At 39.8% G+C, this 22931-nt stretch overlaps 1 protein-coding gene across 4 annotated transcripts; it reads left to right on the top strand.

The window, feature by feature from the left end:
- The first annotated feature begins 157 nt into the window (after positions 1-157).
- LOC123871071 (eukaryotic translation initiation factor 3 subunit A-like) lies at positions 158-21994 on the top strand. Of its 4 annotated transcripts, XM_045914636.1 has the most exons (24): positions 158-328; positions 573-801; positions 1529-1703; positions 2214-2402; positions 2807-2911; positions 3654-3862; positions 6037-6203; positions 7647-7784; positions 8549-8753; positions 9240-9339; positions 9537-9766; positions 10377-10569; positions 11394-11498; positions 12521-12650; positions 14234-14436; positions 14942-15084; positions 15236-15405; positions 16009-16081; positions 17223-17267; positions 18239-18610; positions 19430-19511; positions 19837-20021; positions 20321-20454; positions 20877-21994. In XM_045914636.1, exons 1-24 carry the CDS (start codon positions 259-261, stop codon positions 20918-20920), a joined length of 3696 nt encoding a protein of 1231 aa, XP_045770592.1. In that variant the 5' UTR covers positions 158-258; the 3' UTR covers positions 20921-21994. The 4 variants fall into 4 exon arrangements, with proteins under 4 accessions (XP_045770592.1, XP_045770593.1, XP_045770594.1 ...); XM_045914637.1 differs by lacking the exon at positions 17223-17267; XM_045914638.1 differs by lacking the exons at positions 19430-19511; positions 19837-20021; positions 20321-20454; positions 20877-21994 and having other exon boundaries at positions 18239-18321; positions 18360-18534.
- The last annotated feature ends 937 nt before the right edge of the window (positions 21995-22931 follow it).

Genomic DNA, 22931 nt, shown 5'->3' with positions numbered 1-22931 from the left:
TGTCGCTGTGGTCGCAAGCGTCTGGCGCGTCCATTATGCCTGCGCCAAGCACAGGCGCCAAGCGCTTTTGACAAACAGCTAGCGTGTGCACAGGTCCTTACCCCTATAATGTAATCATAGACAAAGACAAACTTTATTTATGGGTATCAGCCATTTTGATTCGTTGTCATTTTTTTGACAGGCCGGTGGTAACTGGCTCGACGTAATTTCGATTAATTTCGAAAAATTTTCCTACAAAGTGTTCGAAAAATTAAATGAATGCGTAGCGCAACGTATAATATGGCTAGGTATGGCCAGAGACCGGAGAATGCCCTTAAGCGGGCGAATGGTATGTTTAAAAATTCACTTTATTCTACCACGTTGCATGCTATAGGATGACCCTTATTTCGTAATCATGTCTTTTATTTACAAGCTTTTTTCTCACTAAGTTATCTCTCCAACTGTTTCCACTGTTAGTTCTCGTTCAATTATCCTATCAAATACAGTTGGTATCGCCTAATAAGTTTGCACTGATCACATTCAATTAGGTTATAAATTATATTTCCCAAAATGATAAATTGTATATTTTGCAGAGTTCATGGACTTGGACAAACCTGCAAGGGCCCTGGATACCTTGCAGGAAGTGTTCCGGAACAAAAAATGGGCCTACAACTGGTCTGAGTCAGTTTTGGAACCCATAATGTTCAAATACTTGGAACTATGTGTAGACTTACGCAAGTCTCATATTGCAAAGGAAGGCCTCTTTCAGTACAGAAATATGTTTCAATCTGTAAATGTTGGATCTTTGGAACAAGTAATAAGGTAAATTTATGTGGAAAAATATTGTATGTTATGTTCAAGGAAATGATTCTAATGGATGCTTGTGACAAACAAAAAATCAAGCACTGGCAAGTGTGTGGACGGGTGTTTGCATATGCTTGCCAACGCTTGTCGTTCAATCTGATTGGCTGCGAGCCAAACTATACCTAAACACTGTGTATAAAAGGTACTCTGTGGTGTTTGCTGATGCTTGCTGTATGTTGTTTGCTACAAGCATGAAGCGGCTCCATGAAATACCTGTGTTATACTGTTAATTACAGAAATAGTCGGCTTACATGCTTTTTGTGGCATGTAGGAAAGTTTTGAGCAATTAACTATCATTTGCTTTAACAGTGAATGAAATCTGCATACATGACAGTTTTCCGTAACAGTTTATGATGATTATGAAATAAGCATCAATGGTACCGATTCCGTTGGCAACTAAATTTTAGAGTGTTCGCATCCTCCTCTTACCAATGTAATATGAAAAGTACAGACACATCTTGACAGTTCTAAATTTAATTTAGAGCTGTCAAACCTCGTGACTTTAGCGGCCAGTCGCGAGCCTATTGTTTAAATTTATAGCGTGCACTAAAATTTAGTGTCTTTAAATGTAAAATTCATGTTCCGTCCCTTTTCAACAATATTAAAAGGAGAAGGACGCAGATACTCTAAATTTAGTTTAGAGAAAGATAACACAATCGGCGCCAATGTTTGTTGACGTTTGTAGAGGGTACCTGCGCATGGCAGAGGAGCGCACAGAGGCTGCAAGACAGCAGTCCACGCAGGCAGTCATCGACACTGATGATCTGGATAACCTCGCCACACCTGAGAGCATCCTGCTGAGTGCTGTGTCAGGGGAGGATGCACAGGACCGATCTGACAGGACTATATTGACACCATGGGTATGAATCTTTTTTCTCTGATCTTGTCTTGTCTACTGGCTGAGATTTTTCAGACCAGGGATTTCCTTTACAGACCAGGTGTTTGGAACCCTCATAGTTTTAGTTTTAAGCTTAAGTAGTTACTAATTATCTAATAATAATTTACTTTTATGTCAATTTATTTGACAAATTAACAAACATACAAAATAACAATGGACTTGCCATATGCTCTATCTGCTGTCATTTGAAAAGTATGGTCTGCTAACAGCTGTACTTCTAAAGCAGTACTTGTTTTGAATAAAAATCTTGACCATGTAAAAGAACATTTGCTCTTACATAAAAGAACATTTTGCTTAACCTCAAAAGAACATTACTCATACTCAAAAGAACATTTGCTCCTATAGAAAAGAACATTTTGCTTAAACTTAAAGGAACATTACTCATACTCAAAAGAACATTTGCTCATACATAAAAGAACATTTTGTTCAGACACAAAACAACTTTTCTTATACAAAACATACTTATTTCCAGGTAAAATTCCTGTGGGAGTCATATTGCCAGTGTCTTGAGTTGCTCCGTACTAACGCCCACGTGGAAACCCTGTACCATGACATTGCACGGATGGCTTTTCAGTTCTGCCTCAAATACTCCAGGAAGACTGAGTTTAGGAAACTATGCGACAAGCTCAGGAAGCATCTTGAAGACATTTGCAAATCCAATGTAAGTATTTCATCATCAGCATGACATGATCAACCCATTGGCGGCTCACTACAGAGCATGGGTCTCCTCTCAGAATGAGTAGAGTTTGGCTATAGTCTACCATGCTGGCCAAGTGTGGATTGGCAGAGCTTTGAGACCATTATGGAAAACTCTCAGGCATGCAGGTTTGCTCACAATGTTTTCAATAAGAGGGTGGGTGGTGCATATCGCATACTGCATGTTGCACCATACAGATTTGTCTGTTTCAGCGGCTTATAGCAAATTAAGCTTTTGTATATTATCATTATCATTGTATATGTCACAAAGTAACGCCGCCAATTATATAACCATGTTCCCAATAGACTCATGGTACTGTTGTCACCTCATAATATTATGTACTTACTACTGTAATCTATACTCCACAGGTGCAAACTGGAAATGTTAGCATTACCAAGCCAGAAACACAGCAGCTCAACTTGGAAACCAGATTGTTCCAACTGGATAGTGCTATACAGATGGAGCTCTGGCAGGTTGGTGTACATAAGATTTATGTTGATAAAAAAAAGTTTTCCTTAGTTCACTTAAACAAATAGCATGTAGCGGTTGCCACATTCACAAGATGTCGCTTCTAAATTCAATCAGTCAACAACGCTCGATACATGAACCCCAGCCTGATAACTCACGACCCATGGCCTAGATGGCAGCACGGGTAGCTTAATTGGAATACAAGGAGAAACACGCAACTTTCAATCGCATTGACAGAGCGTTTATCAAATTGCACTATATATAGAAGTTTCAATGTACAACCGTCGGCCCAGCTGGCGCTACGGAGCATAACACCCCTTTTGGAGGGAAATTTCCCTATTGGTACAGTCAAGCACACAGACATACAGCTCCCGTACAAGCATCTCGCGGAAATACGTTAGAGGTGCACTACGCGGCCCATAGATGAATAAATAAATAAATAAAAGTTTATACAGCTCAACAAATAATAATACAATCCATACACATTATCAACTAAACTTAAAAAAAACTAGGTACATAGGACCTTGTACAGCGAACTGACAATGAAATCATATATGAGTAAAAAACCTAACTCCAGAGTCTATAGCTCCGTTCAAATTTAGTTTTTTCTTTGTTTGAAAGGTGGCTTGATTGAGAGTGTTCTTAGCTATAATCCAAGAAAATCTGTTCAGCCGTTTAAAAGTTATCAGCTTTTTATATGTATAGATAGACATTACACTATAGCAAAATCGTCGTCGTATTAAACAGGAAGCCTACAAAGCCATAGAAGACATCCACAATCTAATGAACATGTCCAAGAAGACCCCAGTGGCCAAGACCATGGCGAACTACTATGGCAAGCTGGCGCTGGTGTTCTGGAAGGCTGGTCACTGCCTGTTCCACGCGGCCGCGCTGCTCAAGCTGTTCCAGCTGTCGCGGGAGATGAAAAAGAATATCACGCAGGAGGAGTTGCAGAAGTAGGTGTTTCTTTCACACAGTTTCATTCCCCAGGTCCCCACATACAGACACTAGATGTCGCTACTCACAAAAGTTTTTATAGCAAGCGCACTGACAAAGTAACTGACAACGCACAAACTAGATGTCGCCACAGGGTCTAGTCTCTCCTCAATCGCGCTATTAAGTTTTCTCAAGTTCTCAGAGATTTAGATTGATTGTTTGATTGATATTGGTATTAATATATTGGAACAGCTGGGTCCCCAGACAACAATAGCCTTGAGGAAAATCTTCCTATTGTTATGGTTGAATACACATCACTTATTCCAAGGTTACAGGGTATGTTCTGCCCAAGAAACTATCAAAGACATTGGTAGCCAATACCATGGCCAGCCACTAGTTACAATCTTTAGTACTATAAATATCTGTAAGTAACTATGGTTAAGAGTTACCTCTAAACAACTCCATTTTAAACTTCTCAATAGTTTAAAATGGCTGATAAAAGAGGCAGAGCATATGCGTGGCTTGACGCGGCTGGTAGTTTTGTACATAAGCCGTCAGTGTTAATTTAAAGCCACTACAAATTATAATCCTTAAATAGTTTAAATCTATTCAAATCTGAAGTCTACTATTTATTAGGAAAGGCATTTGAAACCAGTAGATTCATGACAATTTGAAAGCACTTAAGGTGCATGACACGGGTCTGCCCGCGAAATTCAAATTTAATTTGGTTTTTAGCAATTTGTAAACTAATGCGACAAAGTATGGCATTCTAATTCCACCAATGGCAGTGTCATCCTCATAGGTTTATATAAAAATCTTTACTTGAAAGGGTCCATTTTAAGAAATTAGTTATAGTATCGACTTATTTGTGAGTAACTCATGTCAACTCATTCTTTTGACTAATTTCTTAAGGCCCAATTAAAATGCCATAAGCCTGCCTACTTTGTCGTATTTGTTTAGAAATTGCGAAAAACCAAATTAATGCACCTTAAGTAAACTCATACTGATAGTGTTTCCTAGAACTTTATTACCTGGTTCCCCTTCTACTGTCCGTACTGCAAAACATAAATAGCCAAGGTCTGCATTTGTATGTAGTCAGAATTCCACGGACACATATGGAGTGATTTGCCTGCTAGTTTCTAATTCGAACCTCTAGGTCCTAGAATATGAAACACCCTTCCAGCAGCAGTTTTCCCTTCCAATTTATAGTATGATTACCTTTAAGTCAAGAGTGAATAGGCATTTTCTAGGAAAGCGTGCTCCATCTTAGGCTGCATCATCACTTGCCAGTGGGTCTGATTGCAGCCAAGCGCTAGCCTATAAATTAAAAAAGAAACTTATGGTTTAATAGCCCCTATGATGCCCAAGTTTCATAAACTACTATTGGGTGGTATAATTACTTTTACCACCCTACCGGCAAAGCCGTGCCTCCAAGCGATTTAGCGTTCCGGTACAATGCCGTGTAGAAACCAAAGGAGTATCTGTTTAATAAAAACTGGCATACTCCTTCCAGGTTAGCCCTCTTCCACATTAGACTGCATATTTACCACCAGGTGAGAATGCAGTCAAGGAACTAGATGAGCGCTTCAACGAAGCCGCTCCTCGGGTGATGCCAGTGCGTTCCTGTGTCAAGTTAAAGTCACTTGCAGTTCCCCCTTACAACACTATATTTTATGCTAAATCTTTTACGGTACTCGCAACTCGCCTTTGGAACTCACTACCTGACAGTATTTTTAAAAAAAACCCTTCCATCAGCACCTTCAAACTTCGTCTGAAACAGCACTATCTTTCCTCTCTGTCATAACACTATTGTTTACATATATTTATCGGTATATATTATAAGATATATTTATGACTATAAGTATATATTTATGTATTAAGGTATATATGTTTTTGTAAGTCTATTTTAATATATAAATATTTGTAAGTATATATTATAACATAATATCTACTATATTTTTTTTTTTTTTTCATGATTACTGTCTATCTTTGCTGTACCTATTCTACTCCATTTACAACCTCTCACACTGCCAAGGGTCACTGGTAGAGATCTCTTATAGAGATAAGTGCTTCCCTGTCCACTTTTTCTTTCCTTTTATTTATATTGTTACAACTTTCTGGTACAAATAAATAATAATAATAATAATAGATTGTATGTGAATTTAAAAAAAAAAATGTTGTTTCCATTGTCCAGAATGGCATGTCGGGTGCTGGTCGCTGTATTGTCGGTGCCGCTGCCGTCCCTCCACCCTGAGTTTGATCGCTTCGTGGAAACAGACAAGAGCCCAGTGGAGAAGGCTCAAAGACTGGCTGTGTTACTCGGCCTGGCTCAACCGCCCACACGCGCAAACTTGCTTAAAGGTATGTCTTACTACACACTGTCTAAAGGTAGTTGTTAGTCTTAATAAATGAATCTATATCTATACATATAATAAAATTGTAGAAAAGTGGTGTCTGTACAATGGAAATATATAAAAAAAAGTAGCAGGGGTTGTTATTATATCGATGCCGAACCCGAAATTGTAATTAATTTTTTTTTGTCTGTTTGTCTGTGTGTTTGTACACACTAATATCAGAAACGGCTTATTCGATTTAGATACGGTTTTCACTAATATATTGTAGTAAGTTTAACTTAACATTTAGTGTTTATTTCATGTGAATCGGTTCATAAATAAAAAAGTTATGTCAATTTAAAGAATCACGGCGAACATTTTTAACGTACTGAGTACGTACTACACGCCTCGCGCCTGAGCGTCCGTGGCTATATAAAGCGCGCTGATTCCACGCGAACGAAGTCGCGGGCACAGCTAGTTAAGTAGTATTAATAAACTAGTTTTAAACGCTACGTAAATACTACCCTAAGCACCATGCATAGGGTATGTTGTTCTTTATTTGCTCTTAATTATTTATGCATGATTTTTATATAGGTACTTTAAATACCTAAGTCTCAATAATTATATTACTTTCCGGGATAAAAAGTAGCCTATGTCCATCCCCTGGATCTAATCTAACAATGTACCTTTCATCCAAATGGATTAAACTGTTGGGCCATGAAAAGCTAGCAGACAGGCAGACACACTATCGCATTTATAATAATAGTATGAATTATGTATTATATAAAAGCTCTGTTTCTAAATCAAAATTAATCAAAATTTGCTAGATTTTAATTTTGATTAATTTTGATTTAGAATGCACTATATACATTGTAGCTATATAGAGAGACATATTTGCCAACCAAATAATCTCAACAAGTGTAAATTAAAAATTTATAACACCCCCGACAAGTGAAGGTTACAGTAACTAGAAAAGACCGAAAAGACCTGATAACTTTCAAACGGCTGAACTGATTTTCTTGGACTATTCCGCGCCTACGATCCAAAGTATCTGAGTTTTCCCAAACATCATTTTAAAATAAATAATTATGTATCTAGGTAACGTCAATCTCGACAGCTTGACATTTGTCAATTGACATAATATTATGAACCTAACGGTTATCTAACCTTCTTTTCTACAAGAAAACTAGAAAAGAGCTGATAACTCTTAAACGGCTGAACCAATTTTTTTGGATTATAGCTAAGAACACTCTCAATCAAGCCACCTTTTAAACAAAAAAAAGTAAATTAAAATCGGTTCATTCGTTTAGGCGCTACGATGCCACAGACAGATACACAGATACACACGTCAAACTTATAACTCCCCTCTTTTTGGGTCGGGGGTTAAAAAAAAGATTTAAAAATAATCACCAGATCACCACTGTAATTGTTTGTTGTTTATGGTTGTAACAAAAGTATTCTTGTATCACAGATGTTGTCCGCTTGAACGTGGTGGCGCTGGCGTCTCCTCAGCTCCAACAACTGTACTCCTGGCTTGAAGTGGAGTTCGATCCGCTCACCATTTGCCAGAATGTGCAAAGTGTTATCAAGAGTCTACAGGATGATACCAGTAAGTGAATACTTTACTACATCCCATCTCTTACAAGGTTCACCAATTTCACTGGAGACTTTTTTAATCATTTATTACTCAACTTGCAAAGAGGAAAAGCATGCAAATTGTGGAACCAACTCCTTTCAGTGGTGTTCCAACTAGATTTCAACAGCGGTGTTCAAACTAGATTTTAACATGGGGTTACTGTAGAATGGATCAACAAATTCCTGAAAAGCAACACATTGGTGGTTCTTCTGGTGCTGCAAATGTTCATGGGCGGCAGTAATCACTTAACATCAGATGGTCGCCTGCTCATTTGTTTATTTAAAAAAAAGAGATTCACAATTGGGCACAAGTGTTTTTTTTTTAAAATAAGATTTCTTTTTTTTTTACAAATTTCATGATCCAGAATGTGGGCTAAGCAATCTAGTGGATTGTTCTACAATTTCTAGATACTAGTCTACTAGTGGGTGAGCGAGACAGAATCTACATTCAATCTGTGTGCTGGAGTAAAACTTTTCTACCACAGAACTTTTCTATTTATTTAAATACCTGTGTATTACCCGTGCGCATTAACATGGCACCTGGCTCGAAAACAACCCCTCCTCCCACTTCCCCGCGCGATGCCCCGCTCTCGCCGTGCCGCTACTGGTCTCGCACGCTGCGGCGGCACGGCGAGAGCGGGACAACGCGCGGGGAAGTGGGAGGAGGGTTGTTTTCGAGCCAGGTGCCATGTTAATGCGCACGAGTTATAGGTACTTTAATGGCCAAATTGTCTACAGACTCCCAACTAGCGCAGTACACCACAGCGCTAACCGACGTAGCCCTAGTCCGTCTGATCCGCCAAGTGGCCCAGTGCTACGCCTGCATCCAGTTCTCGCGGCTTCTGGAGCTCGCGTCCACCGAGGACCTGTTCCACATTGAGCGCCTGCTGGTCGACTGCGTGCGCCACAACGACATGCAGATACGCGTCGACCACGCCAACAAGTATGTGCCGTCACCATATCATCATGCTTTCATCATCAATCTTTGTCTTTTTGTCGTTACACTAGTGTACAGTTCAAGAGCACGATACCACAAAATGGCCACATCCCTCTTACTTAGGTTCATCTTTCAGAAGATCATAGCTTTTAAAAAGTTATTGAAGTGTCATTTGAGATGTGATACTGTGGGTTGAAAGGAATGGCATTCTGAATCAGTGTTAAATATAATGATGATTCAAGCTCTTTTAAAAGTAATAAAATAAAAACGTATTCTATTCTAATTGCACTGGTTTTTTCCAATTCAAAAATTTAATTAAAAATATTGTATGCTTTGTAAGGTTTTATTTTGCGACTTACGTTTTATATTTTAAAAAATCTATAATTGTACTGGTTTATCCAACTCCTAAATTTTTTAACTATTAAACATATTGTATGCTTTGTAAGGTTTTGTTTTGCGACTTAGGTCTTATATATTTTTACGTCTTAACAGATGCGTACACTTTGGGGTGGAGGCGGGCGGCGGCGAGTGGTGCTCGGCCGCGGACGAAGCGTGCGGCGGAGCCATTCTACAGGCCACTCCCGCTGAACAGGTAAATCCTTTTTTTTTTAAATACTGATACCATAGTTTTATCACCATATCTTTGATGGCTTTAGACTACTATGTATGAAATGTGCTTTCAATGTTTCTCACCTCATATAACTCTCCTTTTGGGCATCACCGCAATCAGATAAAAATCTATCTATTCTGTGTGTCAATATGTTGACACAATGTCTATATCATAATCAGGTTCGCGAGCAACTAGTTCGCGCGGCTGAAGTACTATCTCGAGCGGCTCAGGCTCTCAACCCCGCGCGTCGGCGAGCCGAACGCGAACGAGCACGTTTGAGCATGGTGCAACACTACCATGAGAATAAGCACACCGAACACCACCGAGTGTTACAACGCCACAAGATCATTGAGGAGCGCAAGGAGTACATCGAGCGGCTCAACACCGTGCGCGAAGAGGAGGAGCTACGGTAAGAGATCTATCCGTCTCTGTCTAGTACAGAACGCGAACGAGCATGGTGCAACATTACCACGAGAACAAGCACACTGAACACCACGAGTGTTGCAGCGCCACAAGATCATTGAGGAGCGCAAGGAGTACATCGAGCGGCTCAACACCGTGCGCGAAGAGGAGGAGCTACGGTAAGAGATCTATCCGTCTCTGTCTAGTACAGAACGCGAACGAGCATGGTGCAACATTACCACGAGAACAAGCACACTGAACACCACGAGTGTTGCAGCGCCCCAAGATCATTGACGAGCACACAAATAAAAGAGGAGAAAATCCTCAGTTCATAAATATAAATGTACTATGTTGTTTTGTTTCTGTTATTTTTTCTGTTGTTTCTGTTATTTTTTCTGTGTTTCTGTTATTTTTTCTGTTGTTTTTGTCATTTTATTATTTGTTGTTTAAAAATAGGATAAAATGGGAAAAATAAATAAATGAGAGAAAATAAAAATGTACTACAACATTAAAATATACCAAGCGACAGAAAAATAATAATTTAACTATATTATTTATTAAGACAATCGCAGTCGGGTTTTAGTTTTCAACTTTATTTTATTTCTCGTATGTTCTAGACGTCAAGAAGAGCAACTCCGAGCGGCTGCAGCCGCCGAAGCGCGTCGCCAGGAGTTAGAGCGGGAGGAGAGAGAGAAAAAGCGGCACGCGTCGGAGCTGGCGGCCATGCGCGAGAGACACCTGCGCGAGCGCATCGCGCACATCTCTCAGACCATGCACGGCAAGAAAGTGCTGCAGAAGCTGGATGAGGAGGTAAACAGATTCAAATTAAAAAAAAAAATAGGACTGAACTTCCGCAATATTGTGATGCCTTAGCTGGAAATACAGGATGTAAGCAGAACGCTAGCAAAAACTTAGAAGGGTGATAGTGCTGATGATTACTTATAAGATACCATAAAAAAACTACGGCAAAAAAAATTAAAAACCCTGTATTTTTTAAAGTCCACAATATATTGCAAATAAAACATCTGACTGACGCTAGAGGTAAATGAACGTTGCGTTAATAGGCCACTTGGAGTCAATGCCGCGTCGTACGTGGGGCATTAACTCGAATTTTGCACGCTATACATTGCGGTTTTGAAAAATACTAAATCACTAAAACTATAAAATAAGGCAATTTATTTATTAAGGTTATTGGCATTGAACTGTGTTTAGGTAGTATAATAATAACGCTAAGTTTTTTGCTAGCCCTCTGGTTACATCCTGTATTTACATAAAGTAAACTTATCTTGTACTGAGAAGTGTGTACCTGTATGGGATCTCATTACATTTAACATAAACAATCTCCAGCTATGGCAACTTGCGAGTCCCATAAACAAAGGTCCATTGATAGGCACCTACTAACTACACGAAATATAAACAATATGAGCTTTAACGGAGCCCAGCAATAGATAGTGCGACGAATGCTATAACATGCATTCTACCTTACTGTCAAATCGAAAGGCAAAATTTTACCGACGATCGTCAAGTCAGTCCAAAAAAAAATTCTCATGAGACAATTCAGTAAAAAGATTTGGCCCTGATAAACCCCTTTAAGTCTTTTTCTCTGATTATATTGAAATTGTTTTTATGACCAGGATTTGAAGAAGATGGACGCTGAAGCAATCGCTCAGCGCGAGGCCGAGGAGTTGATGAAAGAGCGTCGCGAGTTGCAGGCCCGGCTCAAGTCTCAGGAGAAAAAGGTAACTAATGTAAAATAAAAACCGGCCAAGTGCGAGTCAGACTCACGCACTCAGGGTTCTGTACTCAGGTATTTTTTCCCACATTTTGCAAGATAAATCAAAAATTATTATGCATAAAAATAAATAAAATTCTATTTAAGATTGTACAGGTAAAACCCTTCATATGATACCCCACTTGGTATATCTAACTTTGAAAATTGAAACATATTTTAATTTTTTTTTTTTTTATGAAAAAACTATCTATAAATCTTGAATTTGTCGTTGCAACAAATTCAAGATTTTCGGAGTTTTTTCCCTTTACTTGTATTATAAGACCTACCTACCTGCCAAAATTCATGATTCTAGATCAACGGGACGTACCCTATAGGTTTTCTTGACAGACGGACAGACAGACAGACAACAAAGTGATACTATAAGGGTTCCGTTTTTCCTTTTGAGGTACGGAACCCTAAAAACCGGCACGACGAGTCGACTCACACACAAAGGGTTCCTATCACCGTACAAGAAATAACACTATTAACTTTTATGTGATATTCCCACAAGTTCACTTTTTTGGATTTTTCCCCTTTACTTGTGCTATAAGACATTGCTACTTGCCTTTCATAATTCTAGGTCAATGGGAAGTAAACACTTCGGCTGGTTTAAATTTTCGCTAGCGTAACGAGCTTGTTTCATGCTTTCATTTTATTCCTAAACACTTGTATAGAAATCCATACCTGCAGTGGATTATTCTAGTTAAACAAGTATAAATTATAAATTTATAACACCCCCGAGGAGTGAAGGTTACAGTAATAACTAGAAAAGAGCTGATAACTTTCAAACAGCTGAACCGATTTTCTTGGATTATAGCTAAGAACACAATCGATCAAGCCACCTTTCAAACAAAAAAAAAAACAAAATTAAAATCGGTTCATTACTTTAGGAGCTACGATGCCACAGACGATACACAGATACACACGTCAAACTTATAACACCCCTCTTTTTGGGTCGGGAGTTAACAAATAGTCATGTGGTTTTCTTAGGTGGACTATTTCGAGCGCGCCAAACGGCTGGAGGAAATCCCCCTGCTGCAGAAGAGCTTAGAAGAGAAGCAAGTACAGGACAAGGCGTTCTGGGAGCAACAGGAGAAGGAACGCATCCAACAACTTATCGGTAAGATTTCTTGTCGATCCTTCTCAGTCAGTTTATTTACAACCCGGTAGTCTTTGATCACTTTTAGGCAAGCGCGCACCATATTAGGCTGCATCATCACTTGCTAGCAGGTGTGGTTGCAGCCAAGCGCTAGTCTGTAAATTAAAAAAAAAAAACAAATCCCCATTGAATGTCTAGTAGTTCAAGGAAGAGTAGAAGGCGAAGCGAAAGACGTGGTAAATCGCTCATGAGATGGGCAGACCAAGTGAGGGCTGCGATGGGCGTCCCTTTACCTGAGTGCATAAGGAAGGCAACCATCAGAGAGGAATGGAGACGTATTGTTAAGCGTGGCACAGCACTGCAATGACGACCATGACCACTGTCAACAGCGTAACGTCAAAGAAGAAGTAGTAGTCTTGATTTGACATGGCCTAGTTGATCTTCGCGGATTTTTGGTTGATAGTTCTAAAAGTAGTACTAAATTCTAAAATGTCCCCTGTTAAGAAGGATAGAACTACTTTCACTATGAAATTATTATGCACTAGCCAATGCCCGCGACTTCGCCCGCGTGATTTAGCTCTTCGAAATCCCGTGGGAACTCTGACAATTTTGGCGTGTTATCTATACATATAATAAAATTGTAGAAACGTGGTGTCTGTACAATGGAAATATATAAAAAAAAAGTAGCAGGGGTTGTTATTATATCGATGCCGAACTCGAAATTGTAATTAAATTTTTTTTGTCTGTTTGTCTGTGTGTTTGTGCACGCTAATATCAGAAACGGCTTAAAGCGTTAAAGCGCGCTGATTCCACGCGAACGAAGTTGCGGGCACAGCTAGTAGTGAATTAAGCTCGTTGCTTGTTTATCATGGACATCATTTGCGTATCTAATTTTAGACTAAGTATAAAGTTATTGTTAAAAAACTCGAAAGTATAACTAATTTAGCTTTACGATATTGCTACATTTGTTTAAATAGTTGGTTGTTTTATTTTGTTTACACGGTTGGACTTCACTGTAAGAAAAGTATTCGCAATCTACTCGACAAAGTAGTGTTGATAACCTGTCTGTATGAGACTGAGACCTAGTAAATTGTACATTGAACTGTAAAGCCTTAAAATCTTTAATCATTACAATATAACATAATGCGGTTGGTTGTCTAAACGTGTCCGTGGAAAATTCATGTTTTTACACTTTTTTTTGATAGTTCGATGTGTGTGCTTTTAAAAGTTGAAAATATAAACACAAGTGTATAATAAGGTTTAAAGTGACTTGAAGGATAATTTATTTTTGCTTATTATGTTAGGCTCTGATATAAACAAAATGACTATAAGTTTAACTCAAAGTGGACACTTTTTCTGTTAGAAGGGCTAGACACAGCAGCTTGAAGCAGTCAGTTAAGTTAAGTTAACGGTCCTTTCATTGTCGAGTGGTTGACAACGGCTGCTCGAGGGATTCGTGTACGTTGTTCAGTGATCAACTTATTGATTGATGCAGCGGTCCGTGTATGACGGCTCTTAATTTTGTATGGAACTGCATATCTTATACTTTGATGATCGAAGCATTAAAAAGTCTAGTAGCACTTACGTTATACATTTGACCACAGAGGCACGGACCCGTGATGTGGCAACGGCCAGCCGCTTGGCACGTATGGCGTCTCACCGCGATCAGTTCATGAACCGACTCCGCTCTGAGCGAGGCGCGGCGTACCACCAACGCTTGGCCGCTTTCCAGGCCAAACTGACTTCCGAACGCGAGGCCAGGCTGGCCCAGCGTCGCCAACAACGCATCGAGAAGCGCAGACAAGAGGTGTGTTGATATCTACATGTTATACTTACATTACGTGGTTAGCGAAATTGAAGCACACTCAACGCTGTCTAGACGTGGACGTCTAGCATCGTGGAAGTTGACTACGCTCTGAGTGAAGCCGGCAAGAGGCGCGTTGATATTTACATGTAGTTCGTTAGCGAGATTTAATTATGTTCAGCGCCATCTAGTTGCTGTTTTAGAAGTTGTGTGGTCGATTCATTAACCGCCTCCACACTGAGTGAGGCGCGGCGTGTCAGCAATGCTTAGCCTTCTTCTAGGCCAGGCCAAGCTGACGTCAGCGCTAGGACGAGCGATAAACTATTATTTACTTACGCTTATTTTAGCAATGCACTTCTGTTCAAAGTAGCGCACGTAGACGTATAGATACAATTCGTACTTTCCCGTAGCCCGCGATTTACTTTCCGTTTTTCCGTTAGGATTTTACCTCAATTTGACCTGTACTAAAACTGTATAAATCTTCCTCATATTGTATATCTTTTTGTAGTGGCTAGCAGAAAAACGCCGCGTAGAAGAGCAAGCGGCGGAAGAGGCGAGGAAGGCCGCAGAGGAACACGAAAAGGCAGAGAAAGAGAGAAAGCGCCAGGAAGAGCTCGCTGCGCTTAAGGAGCGAAAGGAGAGGGAGAAGAAGTGAGTAGGAAGTGGCAGTAATAGAACAATTTATTGCATCAAAACAAAATTAATAATACATACAGCGGGCTGATCTCTAGTTCCTCTAGACTGTGATCTAAGGTCTCCACGTTCCTTAACTACTTTTGAATAAAATAATTATTTGTTGAAGGGAACACGAAGAAATGCTCGCTCGCGCTGAGGCTAAGGCTCGTGCTTTGGAGGTATCACGTAAGCTGGAGGAACAGAAGGCCTCCACGCTCAGCAGCTGGCGGCGCGGCAAAGAGGACAAGCCGCCGGCCGCCGCCAAGGAGCCCGAGAAGAAGGAGCCCTGGCGCCCCAGTGAGTAACGAATTCGAGCAATTTCTCCGTGTCGAATTGTCGAAGTGTCCCAAAAACGCCGCCGGCCTTCAAATAAATTTAAGCTACTCAACACTGGCCAATTGCATTGTGCTAGTCTGGCACTACAAAAAGTCACCAATCAAGAAAAGAAGAAGAAGAAATCGATATGGATATTATTTTTTGTGTGCTGATGACGGAAATGACATCCATTTTGAAATTCAAAATGGCCAACGTGACGTCGTAAATGACGTCCATTTTCTGATTGAACGCAAACACAAATTAATGAGCATGTCTGCGCTGTTTCCGCGTATGCTGTTTATAAAGGATAGTTTAACCACCATATTTTTGACGTAAATCTGCCTATTATTACAAGTAATTGTAAGTATAGAATGTACCAGCTATACTCATGTATTTAGTCGATGTAAGCCCAACTAGTTTCTAACCCATCCAGGGTCTTTTTTAGGATTCTGTACTTCAAAACGAAGGAAGGAACCCTTATAGGATAATTTCGTTGTCTGTCTGTCTGTCTGTTGATAGGGACTCAGCTCGCTACATACCTACAATTAATTGGAGGATATATGTAATTGTATTGGAATTCCACAGCTCGTGCCCGCGAGGAACGTCCGCGCTCGCCGCCGCGCGCCCGCGACGAGCGTCCGCCGCCCAGGGATGACAGGTTACTACCATTTTATTACAATACTATTTTGGACTTTGATGATTTTGGCCTACCTAGTTGTCCTCCATTTCTCTTTTTCCCAAAATAGCGGCCACACATAAAACCTGTACTAATCAATAGCTGGCATTCATACAAAGTATTGTAAAGTGTTAAGTTTCCAAGATATAAGCTATAAAAGTTGTATTGGTATCTCTCGGAAGCGCGACACTTTGGTAGATTTCGTCTCATACTCACATACATACATACATAACTGTTTGTAATGATACCAGCTATTGATCCAGCTATTGTGTGTGGAAGGTATTTTGAAAATAAAAAGGAAATGGCGGACTTGTAGGCAGGTCAATCTCCTTACTAAAATATTCGAACACCTTTTAATAAAATGTTTTTATCTACACTTACAAATTTCCTATTTCGAAATAATTTTAAATACCTATCAAGCATTGTAGAACTGGCGGATTTCGGTTTTTTTTTACTGACTTCTCTATTATATGGCATTAAAAATCGTTTCGAGTACTGAATAAAAATACTGTATATCTGAAATTTCGGCACTTGCCAGTAAAGTGAACCGTGGCCTAGCGGTCGAAGGCGCTTCGGACGCGATACCAGAGTGAACAAGAGTGAGGGAACTGTCGGTTCGATCCGGTATCGACGATATGTCAAATGATAGGCTATGGTGACGTGAAATCAAAGAACAAGTGTAAATTAAAAATTTATAACACCCCCGCCAAGTGAAGGTTACAGTAACTAGAAAAGAGCTGATAACTTTTAAACGGCTGAACCGATTTTCTTGGATTATAGCTAAGAACACTCTCGATCAAGCCACCTTTCAAACAAAAAAAATTAAATTAAAATCGGTTCATTCGTTTAGGCGCTACGATGCCACAGACAGATACACAGATACACAGACTCACAGATACACAGATACACACGTCAAACTTATAACACCCCTCTTTTTGGGTCGGGGGTTAAAAATAGGGCTACCTGCGTCAAATGTACTAACATTTGTCGTCGAAGCCTTGTCGTTTTGTTAGAAGTTCCCTAACTGTCGTGAATTGTGGGGATACCCAGGAGAGACGCAGGTTCGAATCCTGCGGGTTCGGCAATTTTTGGTATAAGTATTTAAAATTATGATTACTATTAGGCTTCCTGAACAAGAAGCCGGGGAAACATCGGCGCCGGACCCCGAGTGAGTGTGAACAAATAACAATCAGTCAAGTGCGAGTTGGACTCGCACACGAAGGGTTCCGCATTATCATTCAAGAAATAACACTTTCATTTTTTTCATTTTCATGGCGGTCATTTCGCATTTTTTATTAGTTGTTGTAGCGGCAATAAAAATACAACCGTAATAACGGTTCACGAGATATAGCCCGCTGACAGACATACTGATAGATGAACAGCGGAAGCTTGGTAATAGGATCCCGTTTGCAGCTAGCTAACAATCAACATTAACTTGTGATGAATGATGAAATCACTATTGGGCAGCTTTTATAGACTGAATTTTTAATATATGAACTTTTAATGTATTATTTTAAACATATAAAAGGAATACTGACTGACTGACTGATCTATCAATGCACAGCTCAAACACTGGACGGATCAGGCTGAAAGGCATGCAGATAGCTTTTATTATGTAGACATCCGCTAAGAAAGGATTGTTGAACATTCAACCAAAAGTTTGAAAGTTGTGAAGTCCACGCGGACGAAGTTGTAGGCATAAGCTGATTAACTTACTAACTAACAACTTAAATACTAACTGTTCGGGAAACTGCGCGTCCCGTACAGTGTTGATGTGCTTGAACGCTTATTATCTCCACGTGACAAAAACGCGGTACCGACACGACAACGATACGGCTTCGGGTTCATGATTGTACAGGTTAATAATTCAATACAAAATTACCCCTTTATACATTTATTTTTTTGTATTTTCATAAAACAATAAGCTTGGTCATCAATAGCTGCTTAGGAGAGGGGGTTTGCAGGCTGAAGACTTCTAGTGGTTTGAGGTGCTAGTCAGTTAGTTTAATCTTTTATATGTATAGATAAGTTTGCTTTGGTGTCTTTATTTTTTGTATGTGATAAATAATATCAGTTTTTTATTGTATGAACGTATAGGAAGTGCCGTGTCAGTCGCATTAACTAGGTTCTGTTTTTTAGACGCGACGATAAACCACGTGAAGAAAGGAGCATCAGAGATGAGCGTCCTCCAATCAGAGACGACCGTCCTCCGAGAGATGATCGTCCTCCAATCAGAGAGGACCGTCCTCCAATTAGAGAGGATCGTCCTCCAATCAGAGACGACCGTCCTCCCAGAGATGACCGCCCTCCTAGAGATGATCGCGGCCCGAGAGACGATCGCAGTTTAAGAGATGATCGTGGTCCAAGAGAGGATCGCGGCTTTAGAGATGATCGTGGCCCAAGAGATGATCGTGGCTTCAGGGATGACCGGCCAAGAGATGACAGGCCGCGCGACGAAGGTGCCTGGCGATCGGTCAACCGGGATGTTGACAGGGACAGGGAGAGAGATAGGTAAGTGTGATCCAAATACGAGTTGTAATCATTGTAGTGATCATGATCACTATAATATAGGTCCTGGATTTAAAGTTGACAATAATAATAATTAGTACCATCGATTTTAATTCGGCAAGTTTTCCGCTTGGAGCGCCAACTGTACATGTATGGACGAACTTGATCTTTAAACGAGATTGTTAAGATCCATCTTACTTTAGCGCTTAAGTGTTTCGCGGTTCAAATTCTATTCACTAATTCTATTTTTAACCCCCGACCCAAAAAGAGGGGTGTAATAAGTTTGACGTGTGTATCTGTGTATCTGTGTGTCTGTGTATCTGTGTATCTGTCTGTGGCATCGTAGCGCCTAAACGAATGAACCGATTTGAATTTACTTTTTTTTTGTTTGAAAGGTGGCTTGATCGAGAGTGTTCTTAGCTATAATCCAAAAAAATTAGTTCAGCCGTTTAAAAGTTATTAACTATTTTCTAGTTTTCTTGTAGAAAAGAAGGTTAGATAACCCTTAGGTTCATAATATTCAAGTGTCAATTGATAAATGTCAAGCTGTCAAGATGGACGTTGCCTAGATATCTCGGATGAAGGATTCTAGATATACACAATTATTTATTTGGAAATGATTTGTCGGGGGTGTTGAAAATTTTTAATTTACACTTGTTCTATATTTTTTCAAATAATAACGCATTGTTTTTTAAAAAAAAACTCAAAATATACGAGGTTTTGTTCCTGGAAAATATTATAATTGCTGTGTTTTAGTTTATGGCTTTGTAGTATGACATTATTATTATTGCTCATTCGTTCATTTGTTTTTGTTGTTTGCAGACCGCGCTATGTCGGCCGTTCCAGCGGCCCCGAGACTGGCAGCTGGAGGCGCGGCCCCGCGGAGCCGCCGCCGGCGCCCACTGTACGTAACTATACTATTGGCTCATGCCCCTGTCCTCGTCTGCTTAAATCATTTTTTTGTTTGAGATTTTTTTTTTTTTTTGGATCGATGAACGACTTCTTATTACTATGATATAATATGATAGGACTTTTATATACACATTGTATAAAAACCCTCTACAAATATATATTAGCCGTTATTGTTAATTTTAAAATACAAACTTTCAAGTGTTTACCCACATAACTAAGTACATATTTTCATTCGTTCATTCATTCGACAAGCATGTACACGCAGTATTTTTGCGTTTGTATGAGGATGTGAACTACAATAGTTTCAAATGTTCTAGGAACGTTCGTCCGCTTGGCGGTCCAAGGACGCGCCGCGCGACGACCGCAGGGACGATCGGCGCGATGATCGCGATCGCTACCCGCCGAGAAGGGATGATCGCGGCGAACGCGACGGCTTCAGGGACCGTGATCGTGATCGCTTCCCGCCGCGACGCGATGATGCCCCGCCGAGGAGAGATGATCGGTGAATGAGATAGAATATCATATTTTGAAAGACGCGATGATCGCGATCACTACCCGCCGAGAAGGTAGGATCGCGATCGCTACCCGCCGAGAAGGGATGATCGCGGCGAACGTAACGATCCTTCCTTCGCTCGAGGAGAGATGATCGAAGAGTGATATTGAATTTTATATTTTGCTTGAGTTAATGATTAAAAACGTCTGAGTCGTTATCATAGCAACAAAACTTCTTGACGAACTCGTCATCAAGATTTTAACTGAGATTTAATAATAACTAATATAATTTTTTTTTGATATTAACAGGGACGGCCCACGACGCGACGATCGTGAGGGCCCGCGACGCGACGACCGCGACGGCCCGCGACGCGACGATCGCGACGGGCCGAGACGCGACGACCGCGAGCGCCGGCCTCCACCACCGCGTCGCGAGGAAAAACGTAACATCACCTTATATATTTTTTTAAAGAATATTAGCCATCACTAAAATGAAAAATGAAATGATGAATGAAAGTGTGTCTGTCTGTGAGCTTTTAATGGTTCATGCGTCAAACTGATTTGACGAAAGTTACAGATAAAATTTACAAGAAATAGCTTGCATCTTAGGCAAGGACATAGGCTACTTTTGATCTCGGAAAATCAGATAGTTCCGACGGGATTTTTATAAAACCGAAACTTACGCGGTAGCCACTTGCATCATCTAGTTTACTATAAAATGAGAATTTCAAGTCTTGAAGTAAATCTTTGGGCACGACTTGAAAGGTGACTCAGATTTTCCGCCCATATTCAAAACGGCCGCCAAACATAACAGCTGTTTTGAAACTGTCATCTAAATCATTAAAAGCTCCATTCTTTCTTCCAGCTCGCGACCCCGATGACGACTGGCAGCAAGTCACCAAACGCTAAGCAAATAAGCAATATATTATTTGTAAAGGGTTCAGCAGTTTTCACTTGTGACGTAATCATGAAGCACTGCCAATTCTTACTTGAAGCAAATATCTACTTATCACTATCCCACTTCGACTAACCAATTTGAGCGAGAGATCGGATCCTAGTAGGGATCTGATCTCTCGCTCTCGCTCGGCCGTCGAAAAGGGATAACGATAATGTGGCTGCGCATGCGAAATCCGCTATGTATTTTTTTTTTTGGATTTTCGTATTTTGTATGGTTTAAAAGGCCGTGTGTACATGTGGAAACCCGTTCTTTAGCTTGTGTGCTAATTCAAGAGATAATCTTTTTAGTTATGTGATTATGATCTAAAATTAAAGCATATTTTTTTAAAAAAAATAAGTTTCAAAGAGTCTTTTTAAAACTTGTGATTTTCCACATACCGGATTTTTCATCTGTAGCGGCGATAAGTAGGTTTTGCTTCAAGTAGGTATTTCGTGTAAGGAATCCATATTATAGATTCGAGGATGTAATAAAATTATTCAAATAATTTTCGTATTTTTTTCAAAATTTGTTCGTACTTTTTTCTATTAGCTAAATTATTTCAAAATGTGCAAATGCAAATCGGACTCGCACACGAAGAGTTCCGTACCATCGTACAAGATATATAAAACTGAGCACATTTTTATTTGCATGGCGGCCATTTTGAATTTCGCCATCTTGGTTTTTTTTATTATTCTTATAGCGGTAATAGAAATACACACTGAAAATTTCAAGTCATAACTATTACGGTTCATGAGATACGGCCCGCTGGCAGACAGATGAACAGCAGAGGCTTAGAAAAAGGGTTCCGTTAGCACCATTCCAGTATGGAACCCTAATATACTTAATATGTTCTTTTTGTGTGTAATTAACATTTTGCTGTAAACTGCTGGACCCCAAATGATACAACTTTTGCAATTTTATATGCCATTATTCTTTAGTTTTACGTTCTAAATATGTATTCTGTAACGTTACAAACTAACCACTATCCGTGTATTATTCATACGATTGCAACGTATTTCATTATAATATAAATGAATCATTTATTATCATTTTCTTTTATTTCTTATCGGTTTTGGGTAATTATAATACTCATAGTTCATGTAGGTAAACAAAGTATACTAATTTTCTCTCAATAATTAAGTAACTTGCTTATGAAAAAGTAACCACTGAAATAAACGATCAGAAAAGTATAAAAAATCGCCAATATTAATTGTAAAGGTGGAATGGGGTATCTATAAGAATTTTGCCGCGTTACTCTTTACTTTTAAAAAATGCCTATTATGGAAACAATGGTTTAATGCTTATTAAATAAATGACTGTCGGCTGAACTCACGCGTTAGTCGCATCGGTGCCGCGCGGAGGCAGCGCTGCAGTCGCGCGATTTTATTCATATGGATTTACAAAGCAGCGCGGCCACAACGCTGCAGCCCCGCTGCCTCCGTGCGGCACTTTGCAGACATTTATAATTGTAATGGATATCACTCTTGAGTCTTGATTTCATGCTTATTAAGAAAACATTACAATGTATCTATAAAGTATAAGCGGTATACCTACTTACCTACACCATGATAGGAGTAGCTATACTAATTATTATTATTTTTGATTCATTCATACTGTCTTTGAGTAAAAATTCCTTCCTTCTTAATAAATCTGAACTCAGTCATCAATGGTGTTTTCTTTCTTCTCTTGGATGTTAAATTACGTAATTAGAGCATTTTCTAAAAACTTTCTTTTATCTACAAACCGACAGCGTATTGCTACGCCAGAGGTCGCTTTGACGCGGTTTGGAGTATAACGTGTAAAAAAAATGACTTCTCACACGCCATTTTGACTTTGTGTCAAATGTCATGTCAAAGAGGCATGCTGGAGCCATAGCACGCCAACCAACCCGAGGACCACTCACCACACTGAATGACAGACCGCCCCGTGTGCATCATCCACAGGTCCTCCCTAGGGCTAAGGGTTCGCGGGGAGGGCAATTCC

This window comes from Maniola jurtina, chromosome 13, assembly GCF_905333055.1.
Source record: "Maniola jurtina chromosome 13, ilManJurt1.1, whole genome shotgun sequence".
NCBI lineage: Eukaryota > Metazoa > Arthropoda > Insecta > Lepidoptera > Nymphalidae > Maniola > Maniola jurtina.
This window is presented reverse-complemented; position numbering and strand designations above follow the sequence as displayed.

Excerpts from the sequence above, each read along its gene's own strand:
- LOC123871071 (XM_045914636.1), top strand. The coding sequence starts at position 259 with ATGCGTAGCGCAACGTATAATATGGCTAGGTATGGCCAGAGACCGGAG. Across the intron at positions 3,863-6,036 it reads ACGCAGGAGGAGTTGCAGAA|AATGGCATGTCGGGTGCTGG; the intron begins GTAGGTGTTTCT and ends TCCATTGTCCAG. Across the intron at positions 7,785-8,548 it reads GAGTCTACAGGATGATACCA|ACTCCCAACTAGCGCAGTAC; the intron begins GTAAGTGAATAC and ends AATTGTCTACAG.